We start from the raw sequence: 26,877 nt of genomic DNA on the forward strand, positions 1-26,877 counted from the left end.
GCTTCTTAGTATTAGAAAAAGAGTGTAATTGGAATTCAGTTTGAAAAAAGTAATTCTGAAACCTGATTTCTCCTTCCTATCCCATGTTTCAGAATTCTAGTACTGTCATAGTAAAAAAAAAAAAAGGGGGGGGGTGGGAGTGCAGATAAATGTTTGAAGTATACATATTTGAAGAAAATATAGTAATATAAAATCACACAAGAACACTCCAAGTCATTTTTTCCTAAGGTTTAATTTTAACTTAGAAATTTTAAATGATCATTGTAATGCCAATCCAAGTTTTTGCTTATCTGCAATGCAAGAACTACTTTTTATTAACTCGCAGGTGAAATACATTCTTTTCACCATGGTACGTTTGTACCCTTATTTATGGTCTCTTTTAAAATTATTTCCCCTTGAGTCTTTTTTCTTCAATAGTTTAACAGGTCACTTCTGGTTCAGCTATAGAGCAATCCTGGAACAATAATGTTTCAACTTGCAAGGAAGAACACCCTTGTTGAGTTGATAGAACTCCACCAGCTGGATTAGATCTGTAAATCTAGTATGGCCATCATCCAGTGTGTGGAACATTTCACCATCATCTTCTATCTGCAAGAGGAAAAGCAACAAGATGGTAAGGAGGGTAGAATATAGAAGGATGATGGTATTTCACTGCAAACTATGTCTTTACATGCCAAAATTGACAAGCTTATGAAACCAAAGACAGTGCGGAGAACATCAGCATGCCCACTTCTTTTCTTAACTTCACTTATATTTAAAAGAAGTATCATCTGATCCTTGGATAAGAAATGTGGCTCTACTTTCTCCACGTCTAATTCTTCCAGAGTTATGTTTAGTTCGGATAGTTTATTTTGAATCAATGAACAGAGAGAAATCTATACTATTCAGTATAATAGTAGAAGATTTTAATGCTCCCACTAACAGAAATTATTTTCTATTTCTAAAATTGTCTACTTAATGCCTCAGTATATTAAAATGAATATTCACAATTTTTATCAGCAAATCCATTCTGAAGCAATCAATTATTATGTTAATAGAATGTCAGTTGACTTTTTTGTTTGGTGGTGAAGTCTTCGAGCATTAAACACTCATACTTGCTGGGGACACTGACCAAATAATCAAAGAAGCAGGGTTGATATTCTATATGGCCTTTGGATGATTTCAAAAAGAGGCAATTCAAAGGAAAGCACTAGTAATTTAAAACTCTTAGATAAGACCTTCCTGAAAGTAGATTGAATCTGTTTTACTCTGCCTGATTCCAATACACACATCACATAATACATACGTGCACATGCAGACACACAACAACTGAAGCAAAAAATCCCAAAGCAAGTTGTGACAGTCAGAGTCACAGACATTTTAAAAATGTTCTCAGGATTATTTAAATGTCCACCAGTTTACGGTTCCTCTGTTTCTATACATAATAATTTAAAACAAATGAACAAAAACCAGTAACAATAACAACAAAAAATGTCTTTGAAAGAAAAGAAGGGAAAGGGTTTTAAAATAATGTTTTTTTAAGGAACCATTAGAACTCAGAAGCAAGAATCTTTAGTGGCCTTTTAACAATAGGTGGCATGGGGTCTATACAATATTGCTAAATCATATTTCGTGGAAAAAGATAAATTTAATTTTTACAATTCCTGTATTTCTTATATTAATTCAGGCTCATAAAACCATTTCTGCCAAACTTAACTCTGGTCAAAGCACAAGCTCCCACATTATATTTAATAAAAGGAACAACAGGAAAACAAAGTTTCCAAAAGCTTATGCATTAAGATCATGTCTAATATACGAATGTGAAATCACAAATTACTTACTGGTATAATTTGAAAGTGCTTTATTTTTTGTCCATGACTCATTGACAATACGAAAGTTTTAGGGTTACTCTGACTATCTCGGACCAAGAAAACTCTAAAGAGAGAGAGAAGGAATTTCAATGTTTCTACATTTACTTATGGATTTCATAGATACCTAGCATGTAACAACCCCAGGATGTGTACTCATAAAAGCTGTATGTAGGAACTCCTTAACTGTGTATTTAATGGGTGTGATTATTCAACTTGGTGAATGATGTGTTACAACATAATCTCATACTATAAAACTGTCATCAGTGATAATGTAGTTTTAATAGGATAAATACACAACCTATTTGTCACATCGTTTGCTTACAATACCCAGCATAATGTTCTGTTGACATCAACAGTTCATGCTGTCCTTTTTCCACTGGGAAACTGGGCATTCCCATGTAACTATCAGAAAGAATACGGAATTAGTATATAACATTTTTAGTTTATGGGTCATGATAGGCCCATGAAAGGACATAATTATTTAAAATAAAATATTTTTTTACTCCCTTTTCTACACTCAATCCACTTTCTTCTTTTGATTCTGGCTCCTGCTGTTGTTATACACCCCACAGAAAGTAAGAAATGATTAAATTCTCAAAATCATTCTTTAAAGTGTTTATTAAATGCTTAAGTAAGAATGTTTCAAGTAAAAAAAAAAAAAGCCAATGTTCACTTTAACCTTGAAGAATGCAGTGAAAAAGCCTTTATTAATGTCAGATTACAAAAAGAAGATGTGGCCTAATGGTCTCAGAGAAAAAGGATGCCGGGCATGGATTCGTATTTACTGGCAATGCAGTGCAAAGCCAGTTTTGTATTAATTACTGGCAAACACACTGTGTAAGTGGTCCCCACTGGTGACTCCAATACTAATCTCACTGTGCCTGGGCAAAGAGGCAGCCAAATCCGAGGCATCACAGATGTCTGATGAAATTATCCATTTTACTTGTGAGACTCTGACATTACATCACTGGGAGACCAGACAAAGGGCATTCACGGGGAAATTAAGCAGTAATTCTCTTCTCCCTCCCAAGCAGATCACCACCACCTGGTGGACTGCCTGGCACCATCACAACTTTCAAAGGAATACCAAAATAATAAAGACATGTTTACTCTTTTTACAGTTACTTCCTTCAGTTTACAAATTCACAAATAAAGGGAATTATAATCCTCTAAAACATTTAAATCATTCTTTGTGATTTATTTTTTCTTTTTTGACCTCATTGGATTGTAACTCTGCTCACTGTTCAAATTTATATCCAGAAAAGACTATGCTCCATGCAGAGAAGCACATTAAAATCCTTTCTTATTTAGAGTCTGGCGAAATGCTGACTCGTTATTAATAATCTTCCAAGTGAAGATGCATTTTTATCCAAATGTCAGTATTAAATCTCCTCAAACCCTTGTCATCATCTTAAGTCAACCTTTGAAGATAAAAGATTCCACATCCACTTGTTTAAATTGACACTGCTTTCATTTCTCTTCCAATCCTCAATAGAACCTCCTCTCCTCATTTGTACTGCACTTAGGAAGGAACTCAGCTGTATTAAAGTACCTGAAACTGAGTAAATGTGAGGAGAAAATCCTTCAGATTATAAATCTCTCATAATATAGTTTATGTGTCTCTTGTATACTCCATGGTACCCCATTAAAAGATAACAAAAAAAATCAACAAAAAGTATTTTTTCATAGGTTCTTATTATTTTAAGCTGTTAGTATTTAGAGAAAAAGCAACAGGGATATACATAGAACTAAAATCAAACATTCTAAATATGTAAGAAAAAGCTTTCTATTTAATATACCCTGTATTATACCTACAAAATTACAATGTATAGGATAACGTCATAATATAAACCATATTTTAGGATATTAATCATTTGTTCAAATTGAAATGTTGATACTCAAAAACAAGGTTTGCTTTTTCCTCACAAATTAATATCTCAAATGCTTGAATTGGTATAGAATGGATAATATTAGTGCTCATCAGTGAACAACAAAGAATCCTATTCTCTTCTCTGTTAATTCATACACAAATACTAAGCCCACTCTGTACCACATATTGTATTGATATTGCTAGAATTCAGTGATAGCCACCCTTATAGAACAAAGTCATTTCTGTGTTATGATAAGCCAAAATTAAAAACACTTGGTGCATATTGAATACATCATTATTATTTACTGCAGAAATCCAAACCACTGCTACTCAACACTAAAAGTATCAAACTTACCCATCCACAAGTCCTTGCTGAATAATCAATCGCTGAGCTTCATCTCTAGAAATCTTGTGGTGAAACCATGGCTGGGATCGATGGATGGCTGAAGAAATAAAGTGGATGAACACGAAGGTTTGCTTGCAGTGCCTGCAATTTTGCTACATACATGTCCCCCATCATTCAGTGACCACATCTAAAGACATCAAGCTGCCCATCAGCTCAGAGACCATGGCTAGGAGCAGACATACCCATGTTTGTGGCAGAGCTCTGTGAGGAGGCCGTGGGGCTACCGTGACTGCCCAGGCGCAAACATCCTTTTTTCTGAGCAAGGAAGGGGAAAACAAATCTGAATTTTGGGGGTGAAACAAACTCAAATCAGAAATGCTTTTAAGAAAGTGAAATTATGAGTACCCTCCAAGCAAGTCCTTCTTCAACTGCAACTGAAAGCGCTTCAGTGGGATTTTCTATAACTCTGCTTTTCTGACCTGAGAAGTCCATTGCTACCAGGGAATTCTCTGATATACTTCTCTGGAAAAAATTAAAAACAAAACAAAACAAAACAAAAACACATGCAAGTCATGAAAATCTTTGAAAGTCATCATTCACTGTTTTGCTGAAAATATGCTTCCATTTGAGACTGGGATTCCAAAAGTGGCTATCAGGAAATTAAAAAGTTAAAAGTACATATTCAATATAAAATGAAGCTCTGGAGTATTTTGGCTAAATACGTTCAATGGCTATTTGTTAGGATAACTAAACTAGAGTGCTGAGTAATGTGATGGAAATCTTTGAAAGAAAGCATGTCTTTCTCCTAAAACAAACCTCTTTTCATATTCTCTACTAAAATGGCAAAACTCCAATTGAGAAAGAAATAACCCTTCCTACTGGCTACAAAGAACTATCACTTCTGAACTCATCTCTGTATTAAACTTGATATCCATCGATTATCAATTAAATGTCATATCCACCAACTTATGAAGCAACTATTTTATGATTCAAAATATGCAAAAGCTATAACTTAGATCAACACACATCTCCTTAGAAATAGTACTCATGTTTTATAATGGAGCAAAATTTTGAAAGCTTAGCATGTCAAGTTTCATTTTACCTAGAAAATAAAATTTAGTGGAATAATTCATAATATTAAATTTCATATTAAAATGTCTATGATATAATATATGAACACTTTTTCCTCTTGTGAAGAGGTGGGTGACCAAGTAAGAGCTACAAAAACAACTCTGAATGACAGGACAGACATGAAAAGAAGATATCTTTAAACAAATGTAATCTAACAATAATAAAGTCAATATTTTTGCTAATTACTTCTCATATTTACATTCTCTGAAGTGAAAGTAAAACAAAAACCTTGGATCTTATTTTTGTTTTCTTTTTTATTATGTCCTACTTTGCAACCATCATTCGAAAAAAAGGATGCCTTCCCACAATGAGTCATGAATCCTCAAAAAAGAGACAATTACCAAAACCCTCTAGGCAAGAGTCTCACATGTTTTATACACTAGAAAGATAAGTTACAAGTATGCAAAACAAAAAACTAAATGGAAGTGTGTATCAGTTATTCTTCAATAATTAATAAAATAACAAAACCCAAAGTGGACTTACATTGGTAAATTATGTGCCAACCTGCATCTGGGGACTTGTGGCTTTCACACTTTCTATTTCTCTCTGTACCTTGGTCAAAGAGACTATAGTCAAATGTGGACTTCAAACAAAACCTTATCCCCAAGAAACAGTTTAGGTTCCTTTATCACTGCCTCACACATCCCATTTTATTAGCATCTGTTATTTTCTATTGAAACCATGTGATAGTGGCCCACAATCTTATTATGGTTCATCTATATTTCTAATATTTCTAGAGATCTGGCATGCAATCTTCCATTTGTTAGAGGAGGCTTTATAACTGACAGCTGCTCTTTCCAGACAGATGCTGTCTCAGTAATCTCTATTTGCTGTCACACCTTAGTTTGCCCTTCTCACCCCGTGATCTTCCGAGCTGGGCTGTGGACCAGTCGGATATACTTTTGCTTTCCCGACATTAATGAAATGTGTCCACCTGCCCAAACCAGAGTACCTAGCCTTGATCCTAATGATAGATTTATCCGTATAACATCTTTAACTTCACATGCCAAGATGGGTTCTATAATGAGGAGTTCATGATAACATAAAAATACTGTTAGGAAAGAAAAAATAAACATAATCCGTTGTTCTCTCCCTGCCCAATACAGGGGACCAGATATACAATAAGATCCCACGTTCCATAATTATTTGACAGAGAGAGAATACAAGACAATTAAATTTTTCATTTGCTACAATAACTACACTAAAGGAAACAGGAGTGTAGTAAATGTTTTCTATTGAATGGCAGGTGGTAGATGAAAAAGTAATAGTTTACCTTTGGTGGACAAAGAAATGGAAGTAAAGCAGAATCTGACGAACTCAAAAGGTTGTTTTCAGCTCTATTTCTTTCACACAGGAAAGCAATGCTGATAATGTTCAGGTCTCTATTTTTCAAATATCTGTTCCTTTTTCTAGCTCTTCTTAGGGGATGGACAGGGCAGGCCCTAGCACAATTATCCATGATTTTAATTACATAGCCTTTCTAAGAAGGAAAGCCTGGGTGTACCCTGGATTACCCAAGGCCCCACTTTGAGACAGGATCTACCCACTCTTAGTGAGGTTTACATGTAAACTGTTTTTTAGACAATTTAGCTAGATGGCAACTACCTGCACTCTGTCATTCTATTTGAAGGATCTTGATAAACCTGCGGCTCAGAAAAACCCAACAAGAGGGCAAAGAATTCCCCCAGATATCATTCTCTCATCTGCTTCATACAGAGCCAAAGGACACCCCAGATGTAACAGTCAGGAAATTATGCAATTACCCCCTTCTTTTACACTGCAGGACACCAGAGATTCGACCAAGATCACACAACCTATGGTAAAAATAGCAACCAATATGTCCCATCTAGGGTTCTTTCATGTGCCACATTGTGGGAGGTAAAGGAAAGAAACTGCAGCTTAGCATGTCTAGCCCAGGGTCAAAAGTGAAGACTAAAAAGAACTGAGCAGACATTTTCTCCCCATCTCCTCACTCTAGCCAGAACATATTAACAGACACTCCTTTCAATGAATCCTTTATTTGCCCTAAGATGAACCAAATCTACTCAGCTTCCTAAAATATTGGCCGACGATTCTCATTTGAAAGGTTGATATGAGTGGCTGTCACATGGTATTATGGCTAGATACTCCTGATGGTAGGAGAATTTCCCTTCTCAAAACATATACAGGGACAAGTTTAGAAGAGAATGCTATTACTTTAAAAAGGTAACTAAAGTATCCTAACTTTTCTATGTGACTCACTGAAAACAATTCCTGAGTGGAAAGCAGCAGACAGGTGAGGGGCACCAGCACCATTCAGGTCACTGATTCCTCTATAATAACCTAGAAAAATGGGACTCTCCATAGCCTCAAAAGTAAACGCAAATACCTCCCCAGACACCTAGGTCTCCTCCACAGACATTAAGAGTAGCATAGATCGGATTTTCAAGTGCTACCTTCTATGATCACAACTCCCATGTAGAACAAGTCCTTACCACAGAGGCACTGGAACCTCTTGCCCCTATCACCCCTGATTCCAGCCAGTTCACTCAAAGGAGCTCTTCCTACAAGTGGGGTTGAACAAGCAGTCAGGCTCAGATATACCATGATCAACAGCAGAATCATTTTCAATAGGAAAAGGCAAGAATAATGTCATACTTGTATGCTAACAAAAGTGATGAGAATGGAAAGTACTTTATTTATAACAATTTTTTCTTATGATTAAAAAGGACACTAAATAATAATTGCTTCCAAATGGTTGGCTGCTATTAAAACATCCATGCTAATAACTCTAGATTTGAAAAGAAATTTGGAGGGATTTAGGAAGGGATTAAGATAATAAAATTCATTATTCTTTTTACATACGTATGGATTGAAAGATAAGAGTAAGCTGACAAACTGTAAAAAATATTCACCTTAAAGTGATTGCTATTATAAAAATTCATTACATTCCTTAGTTTCTTATTTTAGGGCTTAAAAGTAATATAACACAAAGATGAAAAGTTATTCTTCCATAATTTAAAGCAACATAACTACAAAATAGGGCTTCTTTTTCTATATATCAGGCTTCATAAATGACATTATTTTATGCCATATTCCTAGAACTGAGCATTTTATCTGGCACATTACATGTGCCTTTGTTGGTCACAGCCAGGAAGAACATATTCTTAACCTAAGTGGAAACACAGGTTTCAAAAATGCACATTATAACTGATTTGTAACACAGGCACATACATCTGAATTTCTAATATACTCAATATTAAGGAGTGCAGCAAGAATTGCAGAACATAAACTTTAAGTTCAGAAATAAATTTGTGTTAATGCACAGGAAATTAAAATTAGGTCCAAGAAGGTAAAAGATGTGCCTGTGTGTGTCTGCAAATAAATATCCAAGTAACATTTGGTAAAAATCTGAGAAGCAGTGCATAGTTAATATAATGCATGACCTATATTTTGACTTGTCGTTTTTGAGTTTCCTGGAAAGCAGTCTGCTTTTTAAGGACCTGGAACTTAAAAAAAGAATTACTGTTACAAAGTCAGAATGTAAAAGCGTTCACATGTGTATATCATAACATTGGCATCTTGATAATAGTCTATGACAACCCCAGAATCGGTATTAAAGTAAAACAAACAAACCCACAATTAAAGTCAATTAAGAAAACATACAATGCCAAGGAAAATGTTCTACAAATTATCTTATTAAGGATCTAATCCTCAAATGATGTAATGACACAGAATGTATTCATGTAACTCCTTCAAATATTTAAAATGTTTCACTAACATATTATGTATTATAATTGACTACTTCATATACAGTGCTATGATTTTGATCACATGGTCTGCACATATATGATATCCAAAATCCAATTGAGTATACAAAATCCAATATAATTATAACATCATGTATACAAAGCATAACATTACCAAAAGGAAATGGTAAATGTATTGTAGTATATATATATACATATATATATATATATATATAGTAATGCAATAGTAAATTAGCAATATAAACATAAAATAAAATATAGGTTCAAAAAATGGATACTCACCATGGGTGATATACTCTGAGAACTGCAGCCACCTCTGCCTTGATATGGATGCATATAATTCTGGTACAGCTGCATGCCATACTGCAGAATAAATAAACAAAAACACAATCCTATAACATTTACTACACTGGTAATTCATGTAAAATATTCTTTCATTAATCATATATTATCAACATAAAAAATTCTATGATTTTCCTTAAATCAGATAAGTAAAGCAACCAAAATTTTGACAGAAAACTTTTTAATGCCCTCCAATGATGCATTTAAAAAGATGTGTTTAATTTGTTTCTTTTCCTGGGACTCAAAAATTAAGGACTACTCACCAGTATAAAGTCCTTGGACATACATTTCTACTTACATACTTTGCATCAAACTTCAGCAAAACCATTTGAACTGGTACCTTGTATCATGAAGAGAAAATTCACGTGGGAAAGGTGTCATGCTGTACATTCCAAAGATTCTAAAAACCTCACATATGTCCTAAGCAACACTGTAAAATTCACTGTCATTCTGATGATTAGCTGATAAATTAATTTGTCTCTTTGGTAAATATAAATTTGGCCCTATGTGGAAAATTCTTGGCACTATATCATCCTTGGGTAAATATTCTTATAACACTAATTTTTGGCTTCAGAAAACCAAAATAGTGAGGAGTCAAGCTTATTTCAGTGTTTCAAAAGATAATGTAGCAGATGAGAATTGTGGGGTCTTCGCTTTCAGGAGGTAGCATCTTACAGACTGAGCCAGCTGGCCATAATGGGAAAGTAGGTCTGGATTCCAATGGGATTATTAGTTTGAGAAAAATTAAGACTGTCAACTGCCATAAGCGAACTTGTCCTGAAGGTATCTCCATATGAATTTGGAAACTACTCCCTTAGATTTAAGCTACTATGTTGAGAGAGAGGGGGGTTGGGTTGGGGAGAGAAAGAAAAAAATGATATGGGCAGCTTTTAAATAATTTTTTGGCAACACTCTACAATCCTCTCCATTTCATGAAGCCATAATGAACTTCAAAGTCAGGTCTCAGTAGCCCTGTTGCATCCGCTGCCTCCACCTTCTGCTTGGGGCTGGCATTTGGCACAGCGGTCACTGCGTTCCATCACCTCAAGGCTCCAGCAGCAGGTGCCAGCAATGTTGGGTCTCAAATGGGCCTGAGAGCGGAGGCAGACATGGAAGGTGAGGAGGATGGCTTTGAGGAAGAATAATGTGCTGCCATCAACTCCATGCTGGTCCTGATGAACTATCCGTATCACCTGGAGGAGAATGACCACCTCCATATCTGCCTCCAGGGGTTGCTGGAGTCCAGCTGATAGGTAAGCACTGCAGTTCAATGGCAGGTCTAAAAGGCCCCTAAAGGTGCTAGGCCTCAGGTTCTTTGAAACCCCAAACAGGCCAGGACACTTCTTCCTGGGTCAGGTTCTGGCCTAGGCACTCACACCTGACTCAGGGTTCCCTGGTGGGTTTGCCTGCCCGTGCCACCCCTTCTGGCACTCCCTTTGGCTTGCCTGGGCCAGAACCTACTGCCCTCCATCCCCTTCTGGCACCAGGTGTAGGCCTGTGACCCACATGTCTGTCTACACAACTTCTGGGCAACGTTTACTCTGCCCAGAACTTGAGTGTCCACATTAAATGGGCTTCCTGCATGGGCCTCCACATGTGTGCACACACGCACCTACACACACACACACACAGTACTATATAGAAGAAAATGAGCAACACCATGGAATCAAATCTTACCAATAGGATAAGTTCCATTTAAACATTCCAACAGGGCTGTTTCTCTACTATTTCCCTAAAAGCAATTCTAGCAAAGTGGATATATTTGGTAATTAGGGGGGAAAAAATGGGGGAAGAGGGGATTAGGGGAATCACTGTTACAATATTTTGCTTCTAACATGAATACAAACCCACACTCATTTAAAATTCTCTGTGCTGACTTTTTTATCCAATTATTTCCCAACTTCTAAAAATTATTTTTTAATTCAAGGTTTGATTGACATTAATGGGACCTAATGAAACTCACTTTAAATCAACTCCAAGCCTACAATAACTTTAAAAAGAAGACAGAAGAGCTTAATTCCTAGTCAAGTTCATGTTGTAGTATAGTTAATAACCTCAAACCCATGCTTTCACAAAAAAACATGATGATTGGCCACCTTTTATTTATCTTCACTGAAATACCTGCTACCTACTAATAAGATGTTTTTTTGGTTTTCTTCAAAGATGTACTGTTCTGATACCTGCAGTGTTAGCTAGGTGCCTATGTGCTACTGAAGACCTTTAGTAGGCATTTAACCTTGTCAAAGGGTAGGACATGGGCCACTTTAACATTTCCCTATCCTATGGAGGGGCAGATAAGAGAATGAAATATGACAGAGAAGCTGGCAGAGTTCTAACTGAAGGGAGGGAAAGAGAATATGAAACTGGGACATTCTACATGAGCAATCTTGTTTTCTAAGTCTGATTTTTCTACAATTCTGTGAATATGTTAGGCTATGTGGCAAAAGGGAACTGAGGTTGCTAGCCAGCTGACTGTGAGATGGAGGGTTATCCTGGATTGTCCAAAGGGACCTAATGCAATCACAAGGAGCTTGTAAGTGGAAGGGAGAGGCAGAAGAGACAGAAATGGGAGATGGCAGCATGAGAAGGACTTGGTGTGACGCTGCTATCTTTGAGAGTGGACCCCAGCCCTGAGTGGCCTCTCAGGGCTGGAAAGGATGAGGGAAATGGATTCTCCCCTGAAGCCACAAGAGGGAAGGCAGCCCTGAGAAGCCTTGACTGTGACGCAGTAAGGCTCATTCTGGACTTGAACTAAAAGAATACAGAATAGCTGGGAGCAATGTCACATGCCCATAATCCCAGTAACTAGGGAAGCTAAGACAGGAGGATCACAAGTTTGAGGTCAGTCTTAGCAACTCAGTAAGGCCCTTGCTCAAAATAAAACATAAAAAGGTGGGGGTGTAGCTCAAGGAAGATTGCTTGAGTTCATTCCCCAATACTGCCAAGAAAGAAAGAAAGGAGAGAAAGAGAGAAGGGGGGAGGGGGGAGATAGAGAGAGAGAGAGAGAGAAAGAGAGGGGGGCAGGGAGGAAGGAGAGAGAGAGAAGAAAAAGAATATAGGATAATAAATTTGCATTGTTTTAAGCCTCTAAATTGGTGGTAATTTACTACACTAGCCATAGAAAACTAACACAATGAAGTATCTTTGAACTGGGAAACTTGTGACTTGAAAGAATCTTTGAGAATAGTCAGATGAGGGGAAAAAGCAAGAAGGGGACAATCTTTCTGAAACTAAGCATACCCAAAATGGAAGAATTAAAGGGAATTTTAACATATTTCATTGACTCTTAAGACTCTTAGACTTGCATTTCAAAATATAACATCTGCCTCTCCAAAGGTGGCACAGAGTCAGACATACTGTGAAAAGTAACAGGTATCCATGTCTCTGAAACAAAAATGATTCAGGAAAAGCCAGGCTTAGCACAGGAAGAAGTTTTACAGATATCTCAACTAATTTATTTCATTTATCATTTCATATATAATATACACATATCCATATATCTATGTCTACATATATATAGATATATGTACATGTATATATAAGTCTGTGCATGCAAGTGATAAATGGCAAATATCTATAAAATAAGTCTATAATAACTATTTAAATAAAAGTAAAATAAAAGGCAAAAGTGATGTGAAAGTAACCTGTCATAATTATATTGGCATTATTTATTTTCTTTTTTATAATACCAGAAAGTGTATCCTATTAAAATCAATGGCACTGGAGATTCACTGAGATACTGCTTAATGGGTACATTTTGCAGGGATAAAAGGTTTCGGAATTTGATGGAAGTAATAGTTGTACATTTTGAATGCAGTAAATGTCAATGAATTATTCACATTAAAAATAATTTGATTAATTTTTAATATGAGAATTTTACCTCAACTTAAAAAAATTTAAAACATATATAATAAAAATTTCCTCTAAATTGGAGTAGTCTGACCACTAATCCAACCATGATTGCTCTGTCCTTCTTTACACTGATGTCTCGCTTACCCAGGATGCTAGTAAAGTGTTGATGAACTACAGTGGTAAATGTGGCAACGGAAGAAGAAAAACAATGGACCTCGAAAATACACAATTGAAACCTCAATTAGGAAGTGAAGTGTACTCCATCAGGAAGTGAAGTGCACATTCTTCAGCCTAATGATAGGGCAGAACATAGGGATGCTATAAGACTCCATTTCTCTGATGTTAACTTCTAAATATATTAAAAAGCTAATTTTAGTATGCATATTGTTAATAATCTAAATCTTTATGTGACAATAAGTGGATAGTGCATATGTGCTATACATAGAATGTGAAATCTATAATTGAGTAAATTATGTTAGTGATTAGGCATGAATTATAAAGAATAGCTAGGTAAATGTTGAAGATTCTATTTTAAATAAACAAGTTAAAAGTAATAGTAAATTGTGTATTTTTTTTATTTTACTTTTTTTTAAATACTTTGTGTATTTCATTTACTTTTGCAGTAAATGATACTGAATAAAGTGCACAGACATACTCTTTGGATTTTACTTTTTCAACAATAACAAAAAATTTTTCATGATTTTTACCCCAATTATGACTATCAAAGTAGTCTTTAAAAGGAAATGGGTGATCATTTTTATAACTGTAAAGTTGTGTAAGTTTACTGGCATGTAGGTTTCAAAATAAATTAAATAAACATGTGCTTTCAATATATTCTGAAAGGAATCAATTCTTTGTCTCTTTCCTACAGGTATCTACCTTTAGAACATTCTTACTCATTTCCAAATGCTCATCACAAATTATGCTTATGGAACTTGTAATTTCCATTTAACACCAAAGTGGATGATTTTAAAATATGCTCATAGAAAAACTTTATTACATAAGTTTTTCTATTTGTTGATGCTCTACTAGAAGTAAGTTGTAATTCTTAAACTAGAATGTATTTTATAAAACATATAAATGGAACATAACACAACTGCATTAAACACATCCAGGCAGACACATTTTAAAACACATTCACACTGGATTGTCAGCAATGTTGTACAAATGGAGACTAAGTTATGTACAAGAGACATCCATTCAGTTATACTAGCTATGTATATAAGACTTACAAAAATAAAAGAGAATTTCTAGAAATGGAATATTACTTTACAAACGAAAGATAAAGTATTAGGTTGTTCCACTTTACTCTGCAAATGTTTGTCTTTTAGGTTAAAAAATGCATACATTTGGTGGTAGTTAATTTTGTTCTTTCTCATGTAGCCAACAGATTTATAGTAAAGATTCACTCTTTCTTGGCATTTTGAAATACAGATATTTTTAAACTTTTATGGTACTCACAGCTTTTAATAGAAATTCATGCCTCCCAGCGAGATTACCTTAAGCAATCTAATCGCGGTCACCCAGCAGGTCCTACTCTGCTCTTCTTCTGCACAGAGCATTTTCAGGTCTCGGGGCCCTCCCGCTTTGTTAGGCTAGAAGGCCACAGCACATTGTTTATCGTTAATGCATATCTTGAAGGTAACACCTGTTGAAATAAAAGCCACTAAAATTCTCCTATATAGAAGAGAAAGCTGTCTCTTTTTAAAAAGAAATTAAAAGAAACTCAAGCTTACCTAAAAGGCTGAGGATTGCTTTATTGATCTATCAAAATATTAAGCCTGTACCTTAAAGCAGAATCCATAGTTAGTTGGCGCTCCATGTTTTTTTTTGCCTGCCAGTGACACATAAATATCACTATTGCCAAATTCGCTGAAAAACTGCAAATGCCGTGGTTCCTTAAAAAATATATACAAGTGTTGAAATGGATACATATCTTGCAATATTTCTTTTTGCACTTCTCTTATGTTACATAATGTAGACCTTGGGCAAATAATACCTAAACACAACTTCAGTATAATGTGACAAAAAGAAAAGGAAAAAAATCCGTATGTCATTACACCCTTAAATAATCAGGAACTGCATACAGTTTTATTTAAATTGACAAATGACAAATTGTTTATAATGTAACTTATACACACATATACACACATACATTTCTACTTTAAACTTCCTATTCTCCTTATCTATCATTTCAAGGACTGAGAGAGACAAACACAGAGAGAGAAGATAGAAAACAATGACTTTTGAAAATGTTTTCCTAATCCATGTTTCAAATTATGGTAGCACCACGAAGGGAAGAAGGTATGTTTGAGCTTCTGTAGCAGTTAGAGAGGAAAAAGAGATGATACTTCATGAGGCCACAACCAGGCCTCACAGTTATGTGCAGTATAACACACCACAGGAAACAAAAGATGGCTTGTGTGACTATTGTGTTATACAAGAAGAAGGAAGCTTGTATGGATGAGTTCAGGGAAATTATCTGGCAGTGGACTATGTCTGATTTTTAAGGCAAAGTGGAATCATGAACAGCTATTTCTTCTCTGGGAAATCTATGAGATTTAGAGCTGGTCATGGGAAATCACTGGGTCATATTATTCTGTGATAGGTTAATAACTTGGAAAAGTACTTAATTCTGAGGTTGAAAGTATAATCAAAACTGGCCAAAATGCATCTGTTCTCTAAAACCTTGCCATTAGCAGTATGGTCTCAGACCAGAAAAATCTGTATCATCTAGGATCTTGTTGGAAATGCAAACTATTATGACCCAACCTAGATTTAGTGAATCAATATCTGCATTTTAACAAGATCCCAGATGATCCCATATGTGCTAAAATTTAGCAGGAGTACACACACACACACTCACACATACACACACAGAAAGCATTCAGCAATATTAGCAACCCTATCCAAATACAAAGAAATTTCACTGTCATTTACAATTAGGTTTTCCCAACTCTGGCAACTAGTAGAGCAATAATTTCTCTGTATGTCACTGTTCTTAAGCATTTTAATCTAATGAATGACTGCAGTTCTTAAGATCATTGATAAATAAAGCAGAAAGAAAGTTATTAACAAAGACCAAGCATAGGGCCATAGGAAAAATGTGGAAGGAGAAATGTACTCTTATTGTCATTTTTTTAAAATGTATTTCTTAAAAGACTAATTTGCTAATAAAATGTCTGACTTATATGAACATGGAATAAAACCATTCCTGTCCAGTGATACTGTAGAAGTCGATATAGCTCAATCACTCAAATGAAAGAAAAAGGAAGCCTAAGAAACACTGGAAGGCAACAAGAAGCATGATGAATCTTTTGTCTTGACTAATTTTTGTTCTTCTATTTAAGGCATAAGACTACCAAGGCTAGGTTGGCATGGTTAACAGTATCTAAACACGTGTGTGAGTGTATAAGGGAAGAGACAGAAAGAGGGATAGAGGTTTTTCTGAAAAATTAAGTCACAGATCCATCTTCAACACTTACAGTGGAGGTTACTAACTCTCAAGCAGCTGTTAAATCTTTAGAAAGTGAAATCAACCAAAACCTCCTCATGAGAAGAACAGGACCCAGCCTCCATGCCAGGTAAAAATGTCATATTCAACATTAGAGAACCTACATATTTTGTATCACAGTCACTGAGAAGATTTAACATCTGCACATTTTCCCTTTGGCAGAGAGTATAAAATCATTTCCATATATCGACTGAAACATGAGCTAATTAAAAGAATATTATGTACTGATGGATAGCAAAGTCAGACCCTGAATCTGGTAGAAGGAATACGGCCTGTTCTGTTATATAATTAATGATTGGGAGGGAAAGGAAATGAAGAGTAAAGTAAAAATAAAATGGGCTGTGGATTTTAATGAGAAACCTGTTGAAGAAGTAAGAATACAGGAGTTACAGAGACGTTATCACATCTTCCAGTCAAGAATCACTGGAATGAGAATGAGATAAACATGATTGGATTGAGGAGCCATTTTTCTCAGTTCTTTCCTCTCCCTCTTTTGCAGTACAGAGGACTGAACCCAGGGCCTCATGCATGCTGGGTAAGTGCCCTCCACCGAGCTACAGGCCCAGCTCTAGAAGCCATTTTTCTCATATGTTAGAAGCACAATGTCAACCCCAGAACACATTTGTTTAAAATATACTTATTACGTTACTGCTTACATTAGGAACATCAGGAAAAGAGAAACCTCAGTGAAATGGTTAAGAGAGAATTTGAAACCTTAATAATAAAAACAGACAAGTATTCATCCTAACATTATAATGGAAAAAATTGTAAACTAGTCTAAAAAATGCCCAAGAAAAAATGATCAGAGAAAAATGGCTTCATCCTTCTAGAATTAAGATTACTATTTTCTAAGAGAGTGACCTTCCAATGATTACTTTTTTGTTGTTATTCTCTATGCCTTTCTTTATCTCTTTCTCTAGGAACATTGTTAACTGCTTCCTCTTCGTTTATATCAGTCTGGCCATGTGCCATTTAATCTGGCAGTCATTCCTTTTTCTTTCCAACGCTGTCTATCCTAGGTCAATTTCCATCACCTCCACTGGATTACTGAAATGATCATCTAATTAGCATTCATGCCTCTGATCAATTTCTCTCTTCCTCTCTCTTCCACTACTTCCTCACTGCCTCTCCTATTTCTGTCCCCTCTTTTTCTCTCTCCTTTTCTCACTTTCTCTTCTTGATATCTTAAACTCTTCTTTCTAAATATGTTAATCTTCTAAAGATACTCGAGTGACCATTTCTCTTCTTTGTTAACCACTATTTCAAGGGCTTCCTGTGGCGGACTGAATGGCACCTCCCAACACCAAAATATATGCCCATATCCTTATCCTAGGAATTTTGAATGGGACCTTATTTGGAAAAAAAAGGTCTCCGGAGATGTAATTAAAATAAAGATCTCGAGATAAGATCCTCTTAGATGATTCAGGTGGGCTTTAAACATAACTAGTGTCCATATAAGAGATACAAAAAATTAAAGAGAAGGTCAAGTGAAGACGAAGGTAGAGATGGAGTTAGTCACAAGCCAAGGTACATCTGGAGCTACAACTAGCTAAGACTGAGAATTTAAAAGGTCAAATAATGAGAATGGGGAAAAACTGTCAAATAAACAATAAATGAATATTGCCAGTATAAGAGAAGCATATGAGTTTGCAGAGTGCATGTGTATGCAGACAATCAGGCAAGATTTAGGAGACTAATTTCAACACACCTAGAAATATAGCAGAGAAATTGCTCAACACAAAGGATTATAAGAATATTTTTTAAAATGTTACAGAGAAATAACAGTTTATCCACAAAGAAGGAACAGTGTTGTCACTGACAACAATAAACGCATGAAAACAAAAGTAAAATACCCTCTTACGAAAACCCTCTAAGGAATTTCACTTGAAAAATATCAATGCATTGCATAAAATATCAACACATTTATACCACAGACTATTGGGGGGACACAAACTATACATAGAAACATAGAATAGATAGTGCTAAATACTGTGGAATTTAGGCATGTCTAAGAGACCATGTGTGTGAGTATGAGTACCTTCACACATATAGCTATGTATCAATGTGTGTGGGTCCAAACACACCACAAACATAAACACATCAATTCTTCCCTGACCATAACATCATAACTTCCTCTGGGAATTTATCACATAGGTAAGGAAACAAAACAGCACACACAAAATAACTAAAGAGTAATAAAGGGCTCAGCTGAGTGTTACTAACTGTTATTTGATATTGATGAAGAGAAGGTCCTTATGACCAGTTGTAGTTGGGCACAGTAGAGCACTCCCATAATCCTAGCAACTTGGGAGGCTGAGGCAGGAAAATCCCATATTCAGGAACAGCCTCAACAACTTAGTGACACCCTGAGGAACTTAGCAAGACCCTATCCCAAAATTAAAAAATGAAACCACTGGGGATGTAGCTCAGTGGTAGGATCCTTATGCTCAATCTTTAGTACCAAAAAAGAAAGAAAGAAGGGTGGAGGGTTCCGGGAGGAAAGGAAAGGTATAAATTACATTGGACCTCAAAACATGCAGCCTCAGATAAGTAGAAAGGAGTAAACTCAGGGTAGGGAAAATGAATAATACATGTGTTACTGAAATAAGAATAGGTGGATATGATCAAAGATATACAGAAACTAGGGCTGGGGTTGTGGCTCAGTGGCAGGGCACTTGCCTAGCACATGTGAGGCACTGGGTTCCATCCTCAGCACCACATAAAAATAAATAAAATAAATGTATTCTGTCTATCTAAAACAAAAAAATTTAAATGATATATAGAAACTAGTGTGAAATAGAACTGAACAATTTTTAAACAGATTATGATAAGTTTTTAGAATGCAAAAAAATCACCACCTCTTGACCTCAGGTAATAAAGTAATCCATATAACAAAGTTATGATTTTTTATAACTTTTTATAAGTTTTAATTTACAACTACCCCATCACAGATAATTTACCTTTGATGTTCCTTTAGTAGAAAAATATAAACCAGATCTTCTTAGAAGGAAGTAAATTTTTTTCCAAGACTTCTTTCCCTGTTCTTTTGCATGTAAGAAGCCATGGATTTCAGGATATGTGCTTGAACTTAGAAACATCTGGAAGAAAAATTAGACTGTCCCCTAATATCATGCAAAAAATTATTGTGTAGCCTTTTACCAACAAAACGTAAATATGAAAAACCAAACTATTAATATCAAACATCAAAATTATAAACTATTTGAATATCTACTTGAAAAGTTGGATCTCATCTATAGGGTAAAATTCTATACTTTTCCCTGAGATGACAGGTTTACCTATCAATTTCATTATGTATATAAGACCACAATCCTGCCTTCAATTATTGAAGACAAGAAGTTGAGCAAAGGTCACTTTGCTGATGAGAGTATACAATCTTTTATCTTCTGCAGTTCTGTTATGGGGCAGTATGGCAGGCTGTTTTGTTTTTTTTTTTTTTTTTTTTTTTTTTTTTTTCCCACAGAGGACTGCAACAATGCTTCCCCATTCCATAGTCATTTTGACTTTAAACCACGAAGAGGTGGAGTCTGTTTCTCCACCCCGCTGAAATCAGGGTAAGCCTGTCACTGCTTGGACCAATATGAAATGGTGGAATTAACACTCTGCCAGTTCTAGATACATCCTAGCCTGATGGCTTTCTAAACAACCTGACTTCTGCAAGCCAGTTATCACAAGAAATGTGATTACCCTGAAACTACCCTGGGTTAGAAGCTCAATGAAATTGGAAAAGCTCTAGAGGATGAAACACCACAGAGAAAGAGAAAGAGGGGCCAGGAATAAGTGTCACTGTGCATGTAGTGAAAAGGCCAGCTTAGAAGGGAACCCTGAATCTTCTCCAGCCACTGAGTCAAAGTGCTTCAGAGATGACCCACAGCAAACTCTTCTTAAATTCCTGCCCCTCAAAATTGTTGGTAAAACGCAGGTGGGTGCTTTAAGCCATTAAGGTTTGGAAGACTGTGTTATACAGTAGTAATTAACTGAGAGAGTGGGCACATGTTGGTCAGGGAAAGGAGAATGGAAAGGAGTCACCCTGTTGAGTGTCCATGTTCAGTGTCCTTAATAAGACACTGGAAGTGCATTAGTGTCTCATTAAAAGCAGAAAATAGAAATCCCTATGAATAAACAAATGGAAGAACTGAAAGTAAAAGAAATTATTAACTAAAACAATGTAATTTATTTTTAAGGGTTATTCAGGGAAATGCAGATAGTAGATATTTACATTTTTTAAAGTAAATTACTAAATTTTTTTAATTTAATGAGCCACAGATATTAATTAATTGACATGCAAAACAGGCAAGTAGGTTTTTTAGTTTGAGAGCTTTCCAAGTTATTAAACCAAACCAATTAAATTTTAAAAAGAGAGTCATGGAGGTCACACTAGAAAAAGAAGAAACCTTTTAAAAAGTGGAAACATTGCCTCAGTGGAGAGAAGAGGTCAGGGGCACATGCAGGACGATCTAATTCCAAAGCCTACAATTTTTCTTGTTTTTATAATTTAGCATTAAAGCAATATAACTATGTTAGAGGAGGATTCGGGAAAGGAGGCAGAAGAAAACCTCCGCCCCACCACCGAGTTACAATACAGTGGTGAAACCTGTAGGGAGCGGAGAGCTGGGAGTCCTGGGGCTGCCATTTACCTTAACATTCAGAAGAGGGGCTTCTGTGAAACCCAGCAGCATGGAAGCAGCCCTTAGAAAAATCTCTTGGGATCAATCATATTTCTAAAATAGTCTGAAGCATGAAAATAAAGCATGTCATACTGAAAAGCCCACAGGAAACAAATCTATGATAGATATATCTGCCTAATATATTAAAATCATATTGTATTGGAAATATTAAAAGTTATCTTTATGAAATACCAGAGAATACTGAGTGAGATTGGGAATCCCTAGAGCTTAGATCAAACAGCAACTCTTATGAAGACACAGCTCAACATTAACCTGTGAAAAACAACTGCAGAGCTTCTGATACCAAATCGACCAATCCATCAAAATTAAAATAACAAACTGTTCATTTATTGTAATGACAATTTCTCAGAAAATGAACCCCTCGAATAACTGCTGGTTTGGAAGAAGTGAGTCTAACAGACACAAGACTAAGGTGATTTTTAATTAGATAACATTCATAAGTCAACTAAGAATATCTTACAATTCTATGACAGTATTTCCATCTCAGCTATCACAGATGTTGGTGTATGAAATAGATATATCTGTGTATTCTTCCATTCATTTAACTGCTAAATATTTGATCACAAGTAGAACTGAAAGTGTTTATTATTAATGCTAATACTAAGTATCTGGTGATAAAATGTCTTCAATTTACTGGAAATTTTGATTTTTCAAAAGACTAATATAAACTATACACATAACAGAGAGAAAACTTTAAGTTTCCTTTCATAGCACACATTTCTAAATGTTTAGAATCCTTTGACAACAGGCCAAAACTTGGAAGAAAAATATTTTTAGGGGGATGTACTGATTTAGGGCATTCTTTACCCAGCTTCTTGTTTGTTTGGTTGGTTGGTTAGTTGGTTGTTTTCTTTCCCCCAGCAAAAATTAAACATTCAAGTCTTCACATTTTAAAATGTGAGCATGCCTAGGACCTAAAAGGTTTCCATTATTATGTGATTTCTTACATATTTTAATGAACATATATATTTACCTGCAAAATCTGGGTCGGGGATATTTCACCATTGGTTTCAGTTGCAAAAGACACCATATGCTCTGGAAAAAAATACTGACCAAAAAATACAGGTTAAATTATCGCTAAACCCATGCTAGAAAAGATTCAATTGTGACCAATATAGTAATCTAAAGCAGAAGATCATTAAGCTAATGAATCTAAAATCCACATTAAGTGCTTCAGAAAATACTGGTCCTTGGACTCCACTCTCAGGCTTCTTAATGAACGTGGGCAGAGTTGGGCCCATATGATGATGATGTCAAGAGATGCTCTGACCTGGAGTTTTAGAACACTGCTCCCACATCTCTTCCCCAAGTCCTGCAACTACTCTATCAGGTACTAGAAGACTACTGGTCCATTTTACAAAGTTAGAGCTCACAGAAGTCAAGGGCAAAGGCTGTGCCCAGGGTCATAGGCAAGAACATAGAGAAACCAGGATTCAGTGGAGGAAGTTAAAGTCCAATTCTTTCCACCTACTGTTTTTCCAAACTTGTTTAATCGTAAAATTCACCCACGGCAGTTGTTTAAAATAGGAATTCCCAGACCTCATTCCTGGAGTTTCTGATTCAGTAGGTCTGGCCAGGTCTTGGAGTCTGTGTTTTTAATAAGTACTGGGACTCCCTTAGGTAAATTTTATGATCAGACAAGTTTGGAAAAATATATTCTACTATATTTCCTCTAGGACAGGGTTTTTCAACAGCAGTTCTACTAACATTTTGTCTAATAATCCTGTGTTGTGGGGCTGTCCTGAGCCTCAGAAGACATTCAGCAGCATTCTAACCTCCAGCTTTGGCACTGCTCCTGCTGACCCCCACCCCACTCCCAGTCCCACAACCGAGAATGGATCCAGACATTGTCAGATCTCCCCAGTTGAACAATTGGCTCCAACTCTACAAGTGAATGTCCAGTCTTATTTAAATACAAAATAAATAAAACAGAAATGAGCTCTAAACCATATTTCTTTAAATACGACTTTTAAATTCTAGCCTGTAATAAAGATTTGCAAAAAGAAAACGCTTTCCCTTCAAATCTATTTAATTTTTATTAGAACTCTTATTTTCTTTGTCAAAGATCATCCCATTATGTTTCTATTAATAGGTTAAAATAAAAGAGAATGTAAGAGGTCTTTCAGGGTTTGAAAATATTCTATTATGGTGTGTATCATATATTTTTCATAAAGGATCATTTCAATCCAATTATCCAAAACTTAGTGTAAAAATATGCTACTGCTGCAGAGACAAAAACAATTTAAAATAATGAGCCCAGAGGCTATTCTGACTTCTCTAGATCCCTAGTCTTCATTAGAATGTGACATACATTTATTTTCTTTTAAAGAGAATTATAATGAAAGTAGTATTTGCTAGATAATATACTACTCTTTATCTCACTTCTATTTAGCTCAAAAATTATTGCACTAAAACCAAAATAATTTGAAGCATCAAGATTCATGTCAAACTTAAACTTCTGGCTAAGCTACACACTTCCAATGATTACCAATCCATTTTTGTTTTAAAAAGTTTCTGGGGCTGGGGAGATAGCTCAGTTGGTAGAGTGCTTGCCTTGCAAGCACAAGGCCCTGGGTTCGATCCCCAGCACCCGAAAAAAAAAACTTCCTTACTTAAGTTTCCTAAATACCATGAAAAAACTTAAACTACATGTTGGAATACACTTGAAGACCTATAATAATTCATCTATAAATCAAATGTATACTTGCTTTGTCTAGTTTTCCTATAAGGCAAAAAAAAAAAAAAAAAGCGCAACAATTCCTCCAAACTAGGTTATCGGTATTTTTAAGTTAAATAATCAAATTCATCTCAATTGAGATTCCACTAGTAAAACTGAAGAAATGTTTTACATGTTTCTGAACTTCTGTGTATCATGGTGACTAATCATTGTTATAATAAGAAATGTGAGTATAATTTTAAAAGGCCGGAATCCTAAACTACAACTCACCAAATGAACAGTATTTTATTTATAGTGACACTCTTCTTCACATAAATTTTAACTGATTCATTTAATTTTTATTAACTTATTGGAGATTTCACTTACCATTGGGTTTTTAAAGAATTCATATTTGGCATAATTTTTTCTAAAGTACAGCTTATTTTCTTCTTCCATTCCCCAGTTAGACAACACTTCAATAACCAGCTCATGGTCTTCTAGTGTTCTTTCTGTAAAGAATGCTTCAGTGAATATGTTGATAGATAAATAGACACACACACAAATAACTGTACAAACAAAACAAATTGTATACATGTCTCTTATGCACAGAAAATTTTAACTCAATTCTTAAATATCCAGATTGATAAACATTTCTCATCAATTTTGAATTAGTAATGTCAATTTTTATACCAAAGCAGTAATCTGAAAAGAAAAATTACATATCACAATGTACATTTTGATAATTCTCGATTTCCTTTTATTGCTATGTAAATTTCGATATAAGTTTGATAACAAATCTGCATTAAGATCTAAGAGCTATTCTTCCTCCAACTCATCATGGTGCCAAAATTAAAATATTTGTTTCAGGGTTGAACAATTCACCTCATTAAGGGATGAAGAATTTTGACAGGTTCAACACACATTTAGGAGGGATAATCTGGCTAGATGAGAAAAAAATTAAAATAGATGCTTTAAAAAGAAAATGTTATTCCAAGTAAATACAGATTTTTTAAGAACCTCAATTCCTTATGGTATTTTGCACTTTCAAACCTAATATTAAGGAAAATATAGTTTTTATTAACAATGAAGATAATTAGGTAAGGTGGGAAAGCACTGGGTAGAAAAGATACTTGAATGATTGAAGCAATGGCAACTTAAATAGGCAAAACATAATACAAAATTCCTATTTCAGTAAGAAACTGTAATAGTCTTATTCATAATGGTCCAAAACTAGAAGTTACCCAAAAGCCTACTAACATAAATATGAATATGACATGAAAATGAATAAGTAAGTTAGATAAAAGCATATACTACAACCATTCCCAGCAATATGGACTAATTTCACAGACATTAAGTGAAAGAGGTCAGGAACAGATAGTACATGCTGCTTGAATCCATTTACATAAGTTCAAAACAGGAAAAATTATGCTATTGTGCAAGAAATTCAAACAATATGAATACAGGGTAAATGAAGTAAGCAGAGAATCTATAGGGTAAGGTCAGTGCTGTTTCTTGATCTGCGTGTTGGTTACCTAGCTACATGCAATATCTGAGAAGTCATGGAGTTATCTACATTGGCTTGCTCACTTTTCTTGATGTATGTCATAATTCCATAAAATACTGGGGAAAAAAAAGTAACTATGAAATTATCAATGCAAAAGAGGAAATGGAGAACCGCCAACAAAAGAATATAAGATTCTCTGCTTTTTTAGTGTTTCTAGGACCTTTTTGAAAAGTATCTATGCCTCAGAAATTTAACGCTCAGTAGTGATCTGTGACCTACTGCACCTGAACCCTTGAAAGTAATGTCATCCTCAAATAGAAGCTTATTCATCTGAAAAGAAGTTCTTGACAGAGTACTCAATGAATATGGATGAGTTCGAGTTAAGTGTACATCAACACTCAGGGTTCTGTTCCTAACTCTGATTGCTCCTTTTCTGTCTCATTGACTGGCTCCCTTCACTGCTTCTCTTTCCTACACCTCAGTCCTTGGCTCAACACTTTCCTTTTTTCCTTCCCCAAAGTAATTCACCCCCTCCCCTTTTCCATCACATGTCAGGTTCCTTGAACTGAAATCTCTGCCTATAATTACCTTCAGTCATACTCCAGTCCTACCCACTGAGATTCTCCACCACCTCAATCACAGTTCATCTGAAACGAAAGTCAGGATGGTGGTTCTTCAAAATAGTATACATGGAATTACCATATGATACAGCAATTCTAGTTCTGGGTGTATGTCTCAAACAAGTCAAAGCAGAGATTTAAAGATATTTGTACACCAGTGTTCACAGGCACAAAATCCCTAAGAGCCAAAAGGCTAAAGCAACCCAGTGTTCATCAAGGGATGAATACATAAGCAGAATGGAATAGTCACTTTTTAAAAGGGGTGAAGTTCTGACATGCTATAGCATGGATGAACTTGGAGGTAGTATGCTAAGTGAAGACTACAAGCAGAAAAGGACAAACACTGTAATGATCCCATTTATACAAGACACCTAGAGCAGCCAAATTCATAGAGACAGAAAGTTAGATTGCCAGGAACTGGGGGAGAGGAGGTGAGGAGCTATGGTTGAGTTGATATGGAGTTTCAGTATGGGAAGATAAAATGTTCTAAAGATAAATGGTGGTGACGGTTTCATGACAACATGCATGCATTTAATGCCACTGAACTGCACATTTACAAATACTTAAAATGGTAATGTAGTTTGGCAGCTGTTAAGTTTTTCATCCATCCAATCGACAAAAATTCACAGAAGGTCTATAATGCATCAGAAACTCCTCTTGGAGCTGAGGTTTTTGTAGCGGATAAGACAGTAGGGAATAAATGCCTTCGTGAGGCTTTTGGAAAGAAACAGTAAGTA

At 35.5% G+C, this 26,877-nt stretch overlaps 1 protein-coding gene across 2 annotated transcripts in view; it reads right to left on the reverse strand.

The window, feature by feature from the left end:
• Positions 1-375: 375 nt before the first annotated feature.
• GRB14 (growth factor receptor bound protein 14) overlaps positions 376-26,877 on the reverse strand; it is a 122,742-nt gene continuing 96,240 nt past the window's right edge. For both annotated transcript variants that reach the window (XM_079133296.1, XM_079133297.1), the window contains 11 exons: positions 24,404-24,525; positions 22,334-22,408; positions 19,615-19,752; positions 14,928-15,038; positions 14,640-14,735; positions 9,229-9,309; positions 4,472-4,588; positions 4,309-4,381; positions 4,076-4,163; positions 1,817-1,914; positions 376-584 (listed from right to left, as the gene is read on the reverse strand). In XM_079133296.1, the coding sequence (XP_078989422.1) occupies positions 442-584; positions 1,817-1,914; positions 4,076-4,163; positions 4,309-4,381; positions 4,472-4,588; positions 9,229-9,309; positions 14,640-14,735; positions 14,928-15,038; positions 19,615-19,752; positions 22,334-22,408; positions 24,404-24,525 (1,142 nt within the window). In that variant the 3' untranslated portion in view covers positions 376-441. The remainder of the gene's footprint in view (positions 585-1,816; positions 1,915-4,075; positions 4,164-4,308; positions 4,382-4,471; positions 4,589-9,228; positions 9,310-14,639; positions 14,736-14,927; positions 15,039-19,614; positions 19,753-22,333; positions 22,409-24,403; positions 24,526-26,877) is intronic.

Source organism: Sciurus vulgaris (genome assembly GCF_902686455.1).
Source record: "Sciurus vulgaris genome assembly, chromosome: 3".
Lineage (NCBI taxonomy): Eukaryota > Metazoa > Chordata > Mammalia > Rodentia > Sciuridae > Sciurus > Sciurus vulgaris.